This window comes from Mustela putorius, unplaced genomic scaffold, assembly GCF_011764305.1.
Source record: "Mustela putorius furo isolate JIRA1106 unplaced genomic scaffold, ASM1176430v1.1 tig00003845_pilon_pilon_pilon, whole genome shotgun sequence".
In the NCBI taxonomy this organism is placed as follows: domain Eukaryota; kingdom Metazoa; phylum Chordata; class Mammalia; order Carnivora; family Mustelidae; genus Mustela; species Mustela putorius.
Genome location: NW_025421998.1, coordinates 53622097 through 53639795, shown reverse-complemented (window position 1 = coordinate 53639795; position 17699 = coordinate 53622097). Strand labels below are relative to the sequence as shown.

General features: G+C 44.5%; 2 protein-coding genes across 4 annotated transcripts in view; one reads left to right on the top strand and one right to left on the bottom strand.

Annotated features, from left to right (window-relative positions):
* Positions 1 to 17699, top strand: part of CDCA7L (cell division cycle associated 7 like) — a 46396-nt gene that overhangs the window by 18283 nt on the left and 10414 nt on the right. For all 3 annotated transcript variants that reach the window (XM_004743365.3, XM_004743364.3, XM_013051675.2), the window contains exon 2: positions 12826 to 12966. In XM_004743365.3, the coding sequence (XP_004743422.1) occupies positions 12826 to 12966 (141 nt within the window). The remainder of the gene's footprint in view (positions 1 to 12825; positions 12967 to 17699) is intronic.
* On the bottom strand, positions 6374 to 6671 carry LOC123387016 (40S ribosomal protein S29-like). Its single transcript, XM_045062770.1, has one exon. It carries the CDS (start codon positions 6644 to 6646, stop codon positions 6476 to 6478), a length of 171 nt encoding a protein of 56 aa, XP_044918705.1. The 5' UTR covers positions 6647 to 6671; the 3' UTR covers positions 6374 to 6475.

Here is a 17699-nt window from a genome sequence, read left to right as displayed (position 1 = left end):
ATTTTATCTGTGTGACTTGCAATACTTCATTTTGCAAAAGCTTTTCAGTACCAGTAATTTGCCTATTTGTGGCATATCTTTTTTCCCAAGGTTTTTTTTTTTTTCTCCCCTAAATTTGTCGTCTTTTAAGGTGTTTAGAACTGGTAAGCGGTCCGTGATACTACTGTTTTCCATTCTGATCTCCTTTATGTGGGTGCTTAAAGTCTTCCTCATGCCGGGACCAGCTGTATATTCACATCAATTATAATCTGTCCTGTGGTTTGTTTACCTTTGAACTCTTTCATCTTCTGATTCTCTTCTGATTCATAGATAGTATCAGGTGAGAAGAAAAATGGACTCTTGAATTCACCTCAAATAGGCAGTTTTGCCGGCATCCTTTATTGACTTACCGACATCTCTTCCCATAGATTTGTGGTGTTTGTCCTATCAGATTTTCATGATATGTACTAGGATCCATTTCTAGGCAGTCTGTATGTTCCACTGTTTCTACGTCATTTTCTTTTTGACTAAGGCTTAATTTACATACGGTAGAAGTCATCCTTTTTAGTGTTCAGTCCTATGAGCTTTTTGTGTAATCACTGTCACAGTTGATTTTATCACTGCTCCAAAATACCCTCTGACCTCAAGTGTCAGGCAACCATTGACGTGTTCTGTCTCTCTAGTTTTGCCTTTTCTGACATGTCCCGAAGTGGAATCAGATAACATGTAGCCTTTTTTCACTAGGCCTCATGCATTTGCGATATATCCATGTAAGTGTGTCTGTCAGTAATTTAGTCTTTTTTATTGCCGGCAGGAGTCAGTGATGTGGATGAACCATGTTTTGTTTATGCATTCCCTAGCTGATTTGGATCGTTTCTGGGTTTGGGAATAAAATTGCTAATGATAGTGGTTTTTTTTTTTTGTGAACCTAAGTTTTCATTTCATCCTGGATCATGTGGTAAGAGTATGTTTAACCTGATGAGAAGCTCCCAAATTGTTTTCTAGTGTGGTCCTACCATTTTGCGTTTCCACCAACCGTTTAGGAGAGTGTCAGTTGCTCCAGATCTTTGCCAGGCAGCACTTGGTATTGTCCTGTTTTCTTAAGCCATGCTATATAGGTAGATAATTGCGTCTCATTGTAGTTTAAAATTTGCATTTCCCTAAGGGCTGTGGATGTCCGACCTCTGTTCATGTGCTTATCTGCTAGTCCTAGGTCTTTGGCAAATTGTCTGCCTGCATCTTTTGCCCGTGTTTAAATTGTGTTCTTCTCTTAAGGAGTTTTGAGGTTCTTTATATATTTTGGGTATAGGTTCTTTATCAGGTGTATGGTTTGTGGGTGTTTTCTCCCAATCTGTTGTTTTTTCTTGTCATTCTATTTGAAGTGTTTTTTGAAAGGCAGAATTTTTAAATTTTGATTGTCTAATTTATAAATTTTTAAAATCTGTATTCTGCTTCTGGTGTTGTGAACCTAAGGTCACAAAGATTTTCTCCTAGAAGTTTTAGATTTTTAGATTTTATATTTAGGTCTGCTCTCTTCTGTGTTAGTTTTTGTAAATGGTGTAAGGTATGGGTGTGTCCTGTGGATCTACCAGTTTAACCGTAAGCGATTTAAAGAAATGACAGTGTTTGTGATAGAAAATAATGCAAAACAGCGGTGTTTGTGGAGGGTTGAAGGAATGCTTTCCTGTGTGTAAAATGTTCTTTTGCAGATGCAAGAGAGTACACCCTGCAAATTCTGCTTTCCTTGCTATCAAAATTGCTTTCAAAACACTTACTAAGGAAAATGCAGTAGTATGCACAGATTTCTTTTGTGCAGTTCCTTAGGGCTACAAATGGAACTTGTTTCCAGGTGAAACATACACAGTGTTGCTGGAATAAGAAACATTTCCTGAAGCTTTATCAAAATCAGCTCTGGAATCAGCCTTTAAGAAGAATCTGTCGCTTTCCTTCAAAAACTAGTAGCTGATAAATATGTGCCTTCCAGCTGGGAGGTGGTATTTCTCAGTCTAGGAAGAATACATTTGTAGGTCATTGAGGTACAGAAAAGCCTTAATTAAAAAAATATACTTAATTTTAAAAATACAAAGTTTTAGATTAACGATATGCTCATTTGTTTTCAAGAGTGTATACTTGATTGAAAAGCAGTTGGCGGTTTGAGGCTTTTTATGGCTTATTAGTTGTGTTTTGTTTTGTTTTTTTTAATTGAATTTCAATTAGGGTTAGGCTAAGGTCGTTAAAGAGAGCTCTAGAGCATGGCTTAGTGTTCCTCAAGAAATGCTAGAAGGGCACCGAATAACTACAAAGCAAGCAGCAGTTGGGCAGGATTGATTTTTATTAGTGGAGCTTAGTTGGGAGAGAACAGAGCTGGATTTTAAACCAATTAAGGTTGTGCAGACAGCTCTGTCTCCCAGACTTGCAGTTAATTTCTGGGCTTCAGAGCCCAGGTTCCGGGGTTCAGGGTGCGGTGCTGCCAGGCATGAAGGCTGAAGCCTGGACTTGCGGGGGCGGGGGGAGTGATGTTTTTGAACCTGCCTTAGGATGAAGCGCTGGGTTCTTAAACCACATACCCCTCAGGTAGAAGTGGATGGAGGTCTAGAGGTGCTCTGGAGTTTGAGAAAAGATTGCATTCATTTAAGGAGAGAAGATTTTCTTTGTTAATGTGTACAAATGCAACAAATTTCTGTGCATTGACTTCTTAGCCTGCCGCTTTGCTGAATTCCTGTATGAGTTCTAACAATTTTGGGGTGGAGTCTTTTGGGTTTTCCACAGAGTCATGTCATGTCATCTGTGAAGAGTGAAAGTAGCGTGTGACTTCTTTTTTGCCAATTTGGATGCCTTTTATTTCTTTTCGTTGTGTGATTGCTGAGGCTAGGACTTGTAGAACTGTGTTGAACAGCAGTGGTGATAGTGGACATTCCTGCCATGTTCCTGACCTTAGGGGAAGAGCTCTCAGTTTTTCCCTCTGTTGAGAATGATATTTTGTATATGGTCTTTATGATGTTGAGGTATGTTCCCTCTACCCCTACACTCTGGAGCGTTTTTATCAAGAAAGGATGCTGTATTTTGTCAAATGCATTTTTGGGGTCTATTAAGAGGATCATATGGTTCTTGTGCTTTCTTTTATTAATGTGGTGAATCACATTGATTGATTTGTGGATGTTGAACCACCTTGGCAGCCCAGGAATAAATCCCACTTGTTTATAGCAGCAGTAGCCAAAATATGCTAAGAGTCCAGATGTTCATTGACAGGTGGATGGATAAGGAAGAAGTGATGTATGTGTGTGTGTGTGTGTGTGTGTGTGTGTATGTACACACACACACACACATACATACAGTGGAATATTCAACATATTCTCTCTCTCTCTGTACACACACACACACACACAGAAACAGTGGACTGTTACTCAACCATCAAAAAGAATGAAATCTTTGCAAAGAATGAAATCTTTGCATTGCTGTGGGTGGAACTAGAGGGTATTTTGCTAAGCATGGAGTACGTCAGAGAAAACAAATACCCTATGATTTCAATCCTATGTGAAGTTTAAGAAACAAAACAGATGAACACAGGGGAAGGGAAGAAAAAATAAGACAAAAACAGAAAGGGAGGCAAACCATAAGAGATGCTTAACTATAGGGAACAAACCAAGGGCTGCTGGAGGGGGGTGGGGGGGGGCATGGGGTAATTGGGCATTAAGGAGGGCCCAGATGTCATGAGCACTGAGTGAGATATATGACTGTGAGTCACTGAATTCTAGCCCTAAAACTTAATAATACACCGTATGTTAACTAACTTGAATTTAAATAAAAATTTTTTTAAAAAGGAAGGTTTTCTCTGCACTTTTAGATTGTCTTCCAAAGTTGGTCTTTTATTGCTGAATTTTAAAAAAATGTGGTAAGGTACACATAACATGAAATTTATTCTTTTAATAATTTTTAAGTAGCGTTAAACACATTTAAATTGTTGTTGGGCAAGTAATCTCCAGAAGGTTTTCATTTTGTAAAACTGAAATCCTGTACCCATGAAACAACCGCTCCCCTCCCCCGCCCTGGCAGCCTCCCCTTTACTTCCTGTATTTGTGACTCGGACCGGTCCCATGAGGTTTCTCCTGTGAGTGGAATCAAAATATTTGTCTTTTTGTGGCTGGCTTACTTTACTAGCATAACGCCCTCAAGTTTCATTCATGTTATAGCGTGTGACGGGATTTCCTTCCTTTTCTTTTTGAGTTAGTTAACACTGCTCATCAATTAATCAGATGTTGATTAAGTACCTCTAAGTACATAAGACTCTTCTTGGTGCTTGAGGGCCTAGTATGGTGGGTGGGGGGAGATGCCAGAGAGCTCGAGAGTCTGCTCTGAGAGTTAAGTGTCCATTTAGGAGGTTCAGATAAGCCCTTGAAGAGCTGGTGTCAAGCAGGAAAAAGGTCACACCGCGCAGGACGGGAGCAGAAAGTGGGCCTACACCCCTGCTCTGTGTGAGTGTATGTTCTGCAGACGGGTGTCAGCGTCTCACCGGGGAGCTTGCTACAGCTGTAGAACCTCAGGCTCTCCCCCCAACAGACTGTTTCACACCGGTTCTTTTGTTTATCTGTTTGTTTTAATGTTGTGGCGGTGTAATTGACCTCTGGCATATTAGTTGCGGGATTCGATATTTGTAGAATTTGCTTCCTGAGACTGAATAATACTTCATCATACGTGTCTATGAATTTTGTCTGTCCATTCTTCCATGGATGGACACATGGGTTGCTTCCCCTTTGTGGCTGTTGAATATAGTGCTTCTGTCAACAACAGAAGGGCCATTTTTTAATTAATGAATTGATTTTTCTGTTCCAGTCCGTGGAAGGGAAACTTTATTGAGGTGCCAGGGCCGTGGGGCAAAGGCAGAGCCTGGGGCATGGCCTTATGTGACCTTCTTGGGGCACAGTTGTTGGGGTTGTGCATTTCCTGCAGCTACTGGCTGTGCAGGGGTGCAGGTGAGCAGGGCACTTGGCGGCAGACCTTCACCACCCTGCAGTCATAGTGCCAAGTGTGTGTGAGGGCTCTCTCTGGACATTGTGGACACCTTCCAGCTGTTCGCCTGCAGAAATCAGATGCTGCTGGTCAGGCAGGAGGCCCTCCTTGACCTTGGTCTTGGCTTTGACATTCTCCTTTTGACATGTGTCCCTGGGCTCAGCCTCAGGGTGAGGGTCTTGTCCATCAGGGTCTCCACCAGGTTCTGCCTCTCTTTGTCTGTGGGGTCTATGCCATTGCCAAACCGGTTGCTCAGCTTCCTTGTTGTAGAGAACAACAGGGTGGCCGCGCTCCTTTTAATGTGAAGTTTTTCTTTTTACTTAGTTTTCTTAGCACTCCAGTGTCTACTGCTGTTCATACCAGACACGAGCAGATAGACTGTTGGTCATATTTGAAATCTGGCATTTAAAACGTCCTCTGGGTTCTGCATGGCCCCAGGACTGCTGCTGTGCACTGTCGCTGGATGAGTGTGAGGTCCAGCGGGGATGAAGCCGATGTTCTACGACTGGAAGATGTCTCAGCAAGACATCTGGCTTCTCGGGGGAGGAGGGGGCTGAAGGGGGAGCCCACAGGACCCCCATTTCTACATGTCATGATCTTGTCCTGGAGAGTGGCCTCCACTTTTGGACCTGTGTCTTGAGCTCACCAGTGCGCCCCAGCCCGTGGTGGCTTACCCTGAGCTGCTGCCTTTCCATCTTCCTGTTTAGCCCTCAGAACTGCTGACCTTCCATCTCTGCTCCCGAGATGAGCTCTGAGGTTGTGTTTAGGGCCTGCAGGTGATCTGTGGTCCTTTGCGAAGGAGGAGCTTTTGGGGACTGCTTTGTTCATGAATATTCTGATATGGGCCATCTCTCCCGTACAGGGATGGTATAATGTGCCCCTCTTCCCCCCGCACACCTTCCCTAGGAAACGGATGACAAGGGCAGATGCATGTCTGGTGATCAGCCTGGGTTATTGAGAACCTGCTTTAGGCCAGGCCCCATGTTAGATGCTGGGGACTCCATCCTCGTTCCTGTGTCCTTGGAGGAGATTTGGCTCCTGGTCCCTCCTTGACCTCTTGGTGAGTGGACAAGGATAGAGTGGACAGAGGTAGCAAGTGTATGTGAAGGAAATAGAATAAATGTGTGTACTTGAAAAAATTATGACTCCTTAAATAGTCTTTGCACTTTCAGAAGGGAGTTGCCCAGTGGATCCCCAGTGATCTGCACAGGGAAATGCCAACTCCTGGGGCGTAATGTATTGTCATGTTCTGAACTGCTCATGCATTAGGAGGATGCCCCCATGAATCTTTTAGCAGATGCGTTGTGTGGATATCTTGATTTGTCAGCTCTGTTGAACAGTGTCTTGCATTGAAGACCCTTGAATATCTTTTTTTTTTTTTTTTTTAAATTTGAGGATTTTTATTTTATGTACAATGAGCTGGCATTAAGGTAGGTATTTTGGTTATCTGCAGGTAGGTATCTTGAATGACCCATTCAAGGAAGTTCACTCAATCCAACTTAATGAAGCCTATATCCTTCGCATACTGACGGAAACACTGGCGGCACATATTGAGGCCGTATTTCCGGATCAGACCGTGCCGGTTTGAGCAGACGCGGCAAGAACAAGAACCCTGGCCAAATTTCCTCGGATGGCTCCAGTAGAGCTGCTGGTGACCCATCTTGCTCTCTCGGATGCATCGAGGCAAAAGGGACCCTTGAATATCTTACGGAGATTTTTCTGAATCTTGGGGCTTGTGCCTGAAACTCTTCTCTTAATGCCTCGTGAAGGAAGTTAGACAGCAAGAAACAGAGCCCTGTGTGCCCCGAGAATGCATACTCGTTTTTTTCCAGAGTGTGTTCCTTGCTTTTGTTCCTCATTGGTAATCACAGCTGACCGTCCTCCCCACCCCCACCCCCCCGCCCCCACCCCTGCCTTGGTACCTGTGGCGCAGACTCCGGAGCAGACGCAGAAGTCCTGGATGACTTGGGGGGGGGGTACGGGGGTGAGGACAGGCCTGCTGCAGCTGTACCCATGCTGATGTATTTGCCACTGGACCCGGTTTCTTCATGGTGCCAAACTCTCCGTCCTTCCAGGTGCTTCATTAAATCATGACAGGGTGTGCTCATCCTCCTTTAACCGTTTTAGGTTAAAGCAAGCTTCTGGGCCAGCGGAGCTTTCTGATTCATAGAATGGTGGTTAAGTCGAGAAGAAGATGACAGAAACCAATCTGGGCCCATGTCTCTCGCTGCCAATGCGGGGATGGGACTCCAGCACTCTCACGTACACTGGAACACACCCTTAAACAAGGACTATCTAGGTTTCTCTTGTTACGAGTATTATTTTGGTTTCATGATGAAACGACTAGAAAGTATCTTTGAAAAGATGGGGCGCCTGGGTGGCTCAGTTGGTTGGGCAGCTGCCTTCGGCTCGGGTCATGATTCCAGGGTCCTGGGATCGAGCCCCACATCGGGCTCCCTGCTCAGCAGATAGCCTGCTTCTCTCTCTCTCCCCCTCTCCCTGCCGCTCTGCTTACTTGTGCTCTCTCTCTAGCTCTCTGTCAAATAAACAAATAAAATATTAAAAAAAAAAAAAGAAAAGAAAGAAAAGATAAGGATGTGAAATACTGCAAATTGACTTCCTTATGAGAAGTTTAAACCATTTAAGACTTCATTAGGAGCTTCTCAGCATAAATGGGGCAGGGTTTTGTTTTGTTTGGTTTTCCTTACTGTTACTGGAACTTTACTTCTGTGTCTGACCTTTTTTCCCAAGAGGTGACTTCATTAGATGGTGGGAAAGCATGTGTGTTAATCCTCTGACACCATTAAATTTGGCATATTCAACTTCTGGATTTGTGTTCTCTGCACACCGAATGTGAAACTTCCTTCAATTAAGCCATTGACCTCATCACTTTTTGAACAAGAAGATTAAAATTATGACAAAAGTAAGATTAGAGAACAGTGATTTCTTCAATAAACCTACCTGTAAAATTAATTCAATGCACAGAAAAAAATTCAAGGACTTGAAGTAACTTCCAAATGTACCTCTCTGTGTGCTAGTGTGACACGGTGTGGTCTAGGAGGACAGAATTATTGTTGTAATAATTCTAGGTGGCAGTTTCACATAAAAATGTCTTATTGCAGTCGAGGCATCTGGGTGGCTCAGTCAGTTCAGCGTCCAGCTCTTCATTTTGGCTCAGTCATGATCTCAGGGTCGTGAGACTGAGCCTGCTTATGGTTCTCTCTCCCCCTCTTCCCCTGCCCCTCATCTTCCTCTCTCTTAAAAAAAAAATGTCTCGTAGCAGTAAAAATTATTATATTAAAATCTCAGCCCTTGAGGACACCTCTTTAATATTCACATGATGAAATGGGAAGTATAGATAGAGTACCTGTACATCCCCGAGAAAGTGATTGTCAGGTTATCTCAGGGCAAAGATCTAGGAAATAATGGGAATATATCCCAAGGATAGAAAGAACTACAAAAGAACTCCCCCCACTGAGTCCTCTTTAATTCCTTTTGTGGAAGTGATTTCCGTTAACAGTTGGACACAGACGTCATTTGTGCCTTTATGTGTGTGAATGTACAAGGAAAAATGTGCATTCAGGTGTTTTGGTGCTTTCTGCCACTGTTTGTTTTTTAATTAACATATATTATTTGCCCCAGGGCTACAGATCTGTGAATCATCAGGGTTACACAATTCACAGCACTCATCATAGCACATACCCTACCCAGTGTCCATAACTCAGCGACCCTATCCCAACCCCCCACACCCCAGCAACCCTGTTTGTTTTGTGAGATTAAGAGTCTCTTAGGGACACCTAGGTTCTTTCCATAGTTTGGCTATTGTGGGCATGGCTTCTATAAACATTTGGGTGCACGTGCCCCTTCGGATCACTGTGTTCGTATCTTTAGAGTAAATACCCAGTAGTTCAATTGCTGGGTCATAGGGTAGCTCTATTTTCAACTTTCTGAGGAACCTCCATACTGTTTTCCAGAGTAGCTGCACCAGCTTGCATTCCCACCAACAGTGTAGGAGGGTTCCCCTTTCTCCGCATCCTCGCCAACATCTGTTGTTTCCTGATGGGTTAATTTTAGTCATTCTGACTGGTGTGAGGTGGTATTTCATTGTGGTTTTGATTTGTTTTTCCCTGATGCTGAGTGATGCGGAGCACTTTTTCATGTGTCTCTTGGCCACTTGGATGTCTTTGCTGAAATGTCTGTTGGTGTCTTCTGCCCATTTCTTTTTTTTTTTTTTAAAGATTTTATTTATTTATTTGACAGGTAGAGATCACAAGTAGGCAGAGAGGCAGGCAGAGAGAGAGAGAGAGAGAGGGAAGCAGGCTCCCACTGAGCAGAGAGCCCGATGTGGGGCTCAATCCCAGGACCCCAAGATCATGACCTGAGCCGAAGGCAGCGGCCTAACCCACTGAGCCACCCAGGCGCCCCTCTGCCTATTTCTTGATTGGATTATTTGTTCTTTGGGTGTTGAATTTGATAAGAACTATGAAAGAGGGGCGCCTGGGTGGCTCAGTGGGTTAAGCCGCTGCCTTCGGCTCAGGTCATGATCTCAGGGTCTTGGGATCGAGCCCCGCATCGGGCTCTCTGCTCAGCAGGGAGCCTGCTTCCCCCTCTCTCTCTGCCTGCTCTCTCAAATAAATAAATAAAATTAAAAAAAAAATAAACTATGAAAGAAAATTAAACTTGATTGTCATTGATGGCTATTGTTGGTAGTGGTGTTGATGGTAAAGTTTGAAACTGTTTTGTGTGTCTTATAGGTAAAGCAAATGGGTAAGTGGGGTAAGTGTATGCAAAATACTGAGAGTTGGAGCTTTCATTGTGGGAGAAGGGAAATAATCTGGGATTGAGGGAGCGAGGAAGAATTCTGATTTTGGATTTGAATTCAAAGTGTCACTGTGAATGTGTGACTTAAGACATACAAAGTATCTTTACCCTGTTCAGTCAGAGCTTAGAAGCAATGATACTTAACTAGCAAGGAGTGTACCAAGTCCTCACCTCTGATTTCTCAATGCCTGTGCATTTTGGGAAAATGGCTGATCCGGGGTGTGGGGCAGGTGAAGTATAAGGCTAGCTTGGTATACTTGTGCCAGAAAGCAAAGAGTTACGCAAAGACTGTTAAGGTATGTCAAAAGGACATAGCAATTGGCTTGAAGGAGCTCCCATTGGCCAAATTTAGGATAATTTAAGCATCAGAAAGAATGGTGACAGTAATGGATTATATAGCACATTGAATTAAAAAAAAAAATACCATGAAATACATGGGAGCAAGAGAAGCAGAGAGAGGGAGGGGCATAGCAAGAGAGAGTGTGTATTGTATTTTAGAAGAATGCCAGCTAATACATGAAGAACGAATAGAATGTGAAAATGACCATTTTGGAACCTCTCATGTGTAGTAGTTGATTCAGGTGAGAGTTGTCAATGGATGCTGAAACCACTGAGTGAATTGTTATCAGGGGGAAGGGTAGTCACAGGATGTCAAACATCACCCCACTTACTTCATGCTAAATACAGAGGAAAAGGTATTTTTGCTAAGGAGAAATAGGGCACATCCCACCTTAACGTGTTGATCAGAGAGCATCCCCACTAAAAACCAGAGATAGCCAGACGTTATGTGCTTGCTTTTTTTTTTTGAAGATTTTGTTTATTTACTTGACAGAGATCACAAGTACGCAGAGAGAGGAGGAAGCAGGCTCCTCGCTGAGCAGAGAGCCTGATTCTAGGGCTTGATCTCAGGGCCCTGAGATCATGACCTGAGCGGAAGGTAGAGGCCTAACCCACTGAGCCACCCAGGCGCCCCATTAAGTGCTCTCTAAGTGAAGAATGTGGTACTACCTATGAAGTAGTCATCATTTTGTCAGAAAGAACTTGAATCTGACTGAGCCTGTAACTTCAACTACCAAATCCTAGGAAATCTGTGGGGACATAGGAGTTTATTAAATACCATCTTGCAGCTGCAACAAACAGACACAAACCCCAAACACAAACTTCCAGACTTTTGCAAACTCCACAGATGACCCAATTTCTTCAAAAATAAGTTGCCAAAGGGGAAAAAAAGGGGCACATGAGAAAAGACTTTATAGAGCTATTGACCGTTGCACAGAGCTTATTCAGATCATGATACAAATGAGTTAAAAAATATAAGTTAACAGAACTGTGAACACAGACTGTGTATTTGCTGGTGATACAGGGTGAAATGATACTGTATCTTCATTTGCTTCAAAATAAATTTGGAAGGAGGGCAGTTGGGTAGGGCTACAGATGGGGAAAGATTAGCCATGGGCACAAAACTGCTTCGGGGTCCATGTGTGTGTTCCTTGTACTGTCCTGCCTACGTAGGGTTTGATTTGAAAATTACATAATTACGTTAACACTAATTAATAGGAGATAATCTAATATTTTGTGTCTCTTTATGCATTGCATTGAGAATCGCATGTCATTTGTATAGAATTATTGCCAGAAATATTTTACTTAAATGTATCTGGAATCAATCAGATAAGCTCAGAGTGTATGATATTTGATAAGGCTATTCAAGGCTATGATTTTTTGGGCTATTCAAATGATGTCATGTCATGAAAAGCAACAAATTTGTTATAAAAAAATACAGTGCATGATCTTCACATCTTGGGGACGGTTGCAGATATCTAAATATAAACTTGTAGTAAATGATATTATTGAATTAATGTTAATTCTTTTAGGTATGATTATAGTTTTGTGGCTCTGTAAGGGAATGTTTTTATTCTCAGGAGAAGGGTGCTTAAGTATTTTAGGGTGAATTAGTATGATGTCTGCACTTCAAATATACACAGGTTGTGCCTGGGTGGCTCAGTTGGTTAAGCGGCAGCCTTCAGCTCAGGTTATAATAGTGGGGCTCCCTGCTCCATGGGGAGTTGGCTTCTCGCTCTTCCGTTTGCCCTTTCCCCTTGCTTGTGTGCATTCATTCTCTATCTCAAATAAATAAAACATAAAAAAGATAAATATACGTGGATTAAGTTGGCTCATACTAACTGGCTGTTTCTCTAGGTCACAAACTGTGAAATACTAGCAACTGCCAATGGTTCCACTTAATGTTTGTTGAAAGAAAACAAACGTGGTGACATATGGGGGACTCCTGTGAAGAACATAGAGATGTGTGTACCATTCCTTCACCTTACTCTGGGTTCCAACTTTTTCAAAATAAAGAGTTGGGAACAAGTGGGTAGTCAGCATATGACAATGAACTCTGAACAGATACACAGTTGTTAGATGATGTGTGCTGACAACATTCTTGGCATATTTGCCTATAATAGCGTTTATATTCTCTTGGAATTCTGAAACTACTGATTGAGAATATAGACAAGGAGCAAAAAGGTACTTATTTCACTGTATGGATTTCCATGTCTGAATCAGCAGATGATGAAGAGCAGAAAAATTAAAGAGCTACAGGTGGAAATAAAAAAAATTAAAAAAAAAGCTTAGTAATATCTTACGTTGACATAGGTGAGGATTTAAAGACATCCGCTGTAGGAGAAAAATAGATTGTTGGTTTCTCAAAACCCGATGACTGTTTATTTTTTGTGAAGAGGTGACACATGGCTTGTGTTAGGTCTGGCCGTGACATTCTGTCTGGGTCTGGCCTTGATATTGTCTGTAGCACGGGATACGTCTCTGGGGTTTGAAAACACTCTTGTCCTTCCCTACCCCACCTGCTTTTGTTGCCACAGGGAATCTGCTGAAACACATCCTGCTCCGGGGTTACTGGGCAGATCGATAGAGCTAGGAGATGCTAATTCCTCCTGCTATCTAGAAAATTTAAGTGATGATAACAGCCTCTGGTTTGATCCTTCTTTTTTGAATCCGACACAGGTCCCTAAAGAAGTGGCTGACATCTTTAACGCCCCCAGTGATGATGAAGAGTTTGTTGGTTTCCGAGATGATGTTCCCATGGAAACCCTCTCATCAGAGGAGAGCTGTGATAGTTTCGACTCCCTGGAGTCAGGGAAACAGGTACGGATGGTTCCTTTCATGGAAGGCCTGGTCCGAGGGAAACCTGGATCTCGGTTCCGATACTCTTTTATTTGAATTTGGTCTGAGATTGGTGATCGTGGTTAACTGTCGAGCATTTGTTTTATGTGTTTTGCCTTCATGTTTCAAGAACCAGGGAGAGTACCTAGATCATTTTACTGTTCCAGCCCTTTCTGTGCAAGACATATATATGTGTACACACACAAACTTTTTAAAGGGGGCCTCACATGATCAGATGCACTTTCTTTGCAACCTCAGGGTTGCAGCCTGTGTGGAGGCTGCACTCATAGAGTTCCAGGCCGGCCGACAGGAGAGGCTGAGCCTGCACAACACCAGTCCATACCGCAGTCTGGAGCGGGACCTCGGAGTTACTCTGAGCCAGTCCCTAAGCTCCTGGAGCGTGATTCTCTTGGCACCTCACTCTTGGAATTGCCAGGGAGGGCGTTACTCTTTCTTGGATTACCTGGCTCTCTGGCAAACACAAGAGACATTTCTCTGAGAGTTAGTTTCCTGAAGGTTTCTCTTGTACCTCAGCGGGAGCATGGCCAGTCAGAATCACCAGCCTTCGGTGGCCTTTTCTTCGCTGTCATTGTGGCTGTCAAAATTCTTCATTCTCCCTTGACCTTGGCTTCTCTTAAAAGACTGTAAATTAAGCCCACCTGGCTTGACTGGGCAGGTGCAGGAGGAGAAGCAATTGATTGTATAGGGAGGTGCCGGCTTGCTGGCCGGGCTGCCTGTGTGTGTTCTGGCCTCTGTGGGAGCTGGTCTTGCCCGTGTTCAGGGGCCTCCCCTGTCTCTGTCCTCCGCACTTGACGTGCTGTCTCATTTGACCCACTCGCCCCCTGCTGCTTCTCTGCTTGGTCTCTTCCTCTTTCTTACGTGTTTCCTACTTCGCCGTCCTCTCTTTGGTCTCCCGTCCCCATTTGTGGATGTGGTTCAAGATTGTGTCTTCAGACCTTTTTCTCTTAGTGCTCTGGGGACCCGCCTGCTTTCAGCCATTACCAGCCCGTTCTTGATGGCTTGACTTCCCTCTCAGGCCCCACACATGGGGATATAGTCTGACTGCCAGTCCGACCAGTCTCCATCAGGAAAACTCACCGTTTTCCTTCCCTGGTTGTCCGTTTGTCTTCCTCATTTTTATCTCCGTCTTTGGTATTCGTGACCCCTCCCCCGCCTCTCCCATCTGCCAACTCCCTTGCAGGCACCTGCGACCCTTCTGCTATGCGGCTCATCTCCCTCCCGTCCCCCTCCCTTCCTCTGTTCCCCTGGTCCTCCTAACCCTTACCTCCGTGTCGAAACTGAGCTCCGGTCATGCTCCTTCCTTGCCTTGTTGAGAAGCTGTTCGAGCATGGCGAGGCAGTGAGGGAGAGTGGCGCCCTGGCATCATGAAACAACGCAGCGTCCCTACCTTGGCTCTTGTAAATAATGTAAATAATGCTGCAATAAACACAGGGCTGTTAAAGTAGTGTTTTGGGGGTTTTGGGGGGTAGGGGGGGTATACCCAGTAGTGAAATTACTGGATCATAGGGTAGCTCTATTTTTAATTTTTTGAGGACTCTCCGTACTGTTTTCCATAGTGGCTACACCAGTTGACATTCCCGTCAGTGCTGCACGAGTAAATCCTTTTTCTCCACGTCCTCAACACTTACTTCTTGTCTCTTTGATTTTAACCATTCTGACAGGCAGGGGGTGATATCTCAGTGTGGTTTTGATTAGCGTTTTCCTGATGATTAGATAGGGCAGCAACCTAAGTGTCTGTCAGTGGAAGAATGGATAAGGAAGATGCTGAGTATGTGTACAATGGAATATTATACAGCCATAAAAAGGATGAGGTTTTTGCCATTTGCGGCAACGTGGATGGGTCTAGAGGGTATTATACTATGTGAACTAAGTCACACTGAGGAGGACAAATACCATATGATTTCACTCTTGTGGAATCTCAAAAATAAAAAGCAGAATAAGACTTATAAATTCAGAGGACAAACTGTTGGCTGCCAGCAGGGAGGGGGGTAGGGAGCTGGGCGAGGTGGGAAAGGGGAGTGGGAGGTACAGGCCTCCAGTGACATAGCGAATAAGTCATGGGGCGGAAAAGGCACAAAGGCACAACACAGGGACTCTAGTCAATGATACTGAACAGAGGTGTGTGGTGACAGATGGGAGCTACACTAGTGAGCACAGCATAAGGTACAAAGAAGGTGGAACACTGTGTTGTACACTGGGAACTAATTAACACTCTGGGTCAACTAGATTCAAATATGGAAATTTAAAACAAAAAAGCCAAAGCAGCTGCTTTTGCTGCTCTGGACACTGTTCCTTCTGTGCCGTCAGACCTGCCTTTCCTGCTCCCCCTGCTGGGGGTGGGGAGCTGTGGATGGGGACTCCGGTGTGTCTGAGATGGCCCATGACCTTGTGCTTTCATACAGCTCGCCCTGAACGCACGCACCTCCCGGGGACAGTGGAGGTGTTGTCATCCCTGTTTCACAGGGGATGAAACTAAAGCTCTGGGCAGTGAGGTGATGTGTCTAGGCTCCCATGTCTGAGAAGTGTCCAGGTCGGGATGTTGGAGATCTGGGAGCATGACTTGGCAGCATGACTTGCTCCCCTTTGCTGCAGGGGACCCGAAGCCACAGGGGCACCCTCCGCATACACCAGTCCACCTGCCATAGGCACTGGGCTGTGCTGTTCATCTGCTTATGTGTCTTCTCATTTTTCTGGAGTCTGATGCAGTTCCAATGCTGCTGCTGCTGCTGCTTGAAGTTTTACTTGATTTTCTTCCTTTTTTTTCTTTTCTTTTCCTTCCTGTTTTCTTTTCTTTTTTTCATTCTTTTCTATTCTCTTCTTTTTTTCTTTTCTCCTCTTTCTGTGCCATATTGCTCGTGTCTCCTTTATCACACTGATGCTCACCTCTGTCCCACTGCCCCACTAAACCATTAACCTCCTTGGGGGGAGGCGCCCCATACGTGACCGATGCCTCCCAGCTTTCCTGGGTTGCACAGCTTCCGCATGCTGTCCCTTTCCTCATGTTCCATGTGTTCAGCGCCCATTGGTGAAGGAGCCCCCTCGGGGTGGAATTGAGATGGGGCGCCGGTCTGACGGGCTCAGCTCACCATCATTTTCCAGTCGATTTCTTCCTGTCCCATGAGCTTCAAAACAAAAAGTGTAAGTGCTCTGTCTGCAGCTCTTCTCATCTGTTACTTGCTTTATGTTCTTGATCATGGGAGATGGATGCAGGGGACCCGGGCCAGACCATACTGCCTGCTACTGACTTGAAAGGGTCACAAATTCTGAAGAGCAGAGAGCTGTGTGAGCGTTGTAACCAAGACTGCAGTGAGACCATGGAGTGGATATTTTGCTTTATACACACTCGCATTAAGAATCATTTTTTTGTTTTTTGTTTGTTTTGTCTTTTAAGTTGGCTCCATGCCTAGCGTGGAGCCCAGAGCGGGGCTTGAACTCACAACCCTGAGATTAAGACCGAGATGAGAGGCAGTCGGTTAACTGACTGTGCCACGCAGGTGCCCCCAGAACAGTTTTCACAGCTTGTGGAATGAGGAGGAGAAGAGCAGGGGCCTTGGTTTAGGACTGTGGCTGAGTTCTTTCTGGGTTTGATCTGGTCACCAAGGATACCAGTTTCTCCCAGGCCGACCACTTCCCTGTGAGGCCAGCTCAGTGAGTGAAGCAAGCCGGAGGACGGAAGGCTGGGGCTTGCTCCTCTGTGATGTTACTTGTTCTCTTTGGGCCCGAGACAAGGACAGTGGGTGTATGACAGAATGGACACAGAGACCCCATTGCCCTAGAGCCGCCTGCAGAGGCCAGCTCCAGGCTCCGTGAGCCGGATGTTTCCTGCCCCGGCACGTAGCAGTTTCCTGGTGGCTTTCTGTGGCAGCCAGCCATGTCCCGGTATTCCTTAAGAATCAGCCCGGCCCTGTGGCTTCTCCTCCCTGACCCCATACACGCATGATGCATGTTAACCAGCCAAGAGAAGCCACACGGACTTGCACACACAGCATGCAGCAGGGTTGACTTTGGTCTTTCTTAAACATCATTTGAATTTCACTTTAAAGAAACTTCCCTTTTATGTTTGTATTTTTTTTTTCCCAAGCAGCTGCACCACAGCTATCAACAAAGAAACAAAGTAATTTAGCTCCAAGCACACTCATTCCAATTACCCATAATAATTCATAGGAGACATTTAAGCTTAAAAAAATGCTAGATACAGACATTTCTTTCTCTATCCCCCTGTAAATTTTCCCACTCATCTATTATATCTATTTTTCTCCAGAGATGATGTGAGCTTGAGGAAGTATATAATTAAAGTCAGGGAGAGGCAGTGGGGGAGATACAGATTCTCCAACCAAATGTGGTGCGAGGAGGGGTCATTGCTATATCGGGTGCAGGAGGAAGAGACGTCAGAGGCAGCTGGGGACACTGACTCCAGCCTTGGTTGCCAGCTTGGAGGAGGCCGGTCTGGGGGTCTCCTTTCCGCAGTGCAGGTCTGTCTGTTCCCTCCTTTCTGTCAAGAGAGCCATTTAGAGAGCCCCGTTCCTTGCCTTTTACTGGTTCAAAAGACAGAAAAAGTCATTTGAAAATGTCTTTTTTTTGGGAAAGTGAATATTCTTTTTTTTTTTTTATTTTTTATTTTTTATAAGCATATATTTTTATCCCCAGGGGTACAGGTCTGTGAATCGCCAGGTTTACACACTTCACAGCACTCA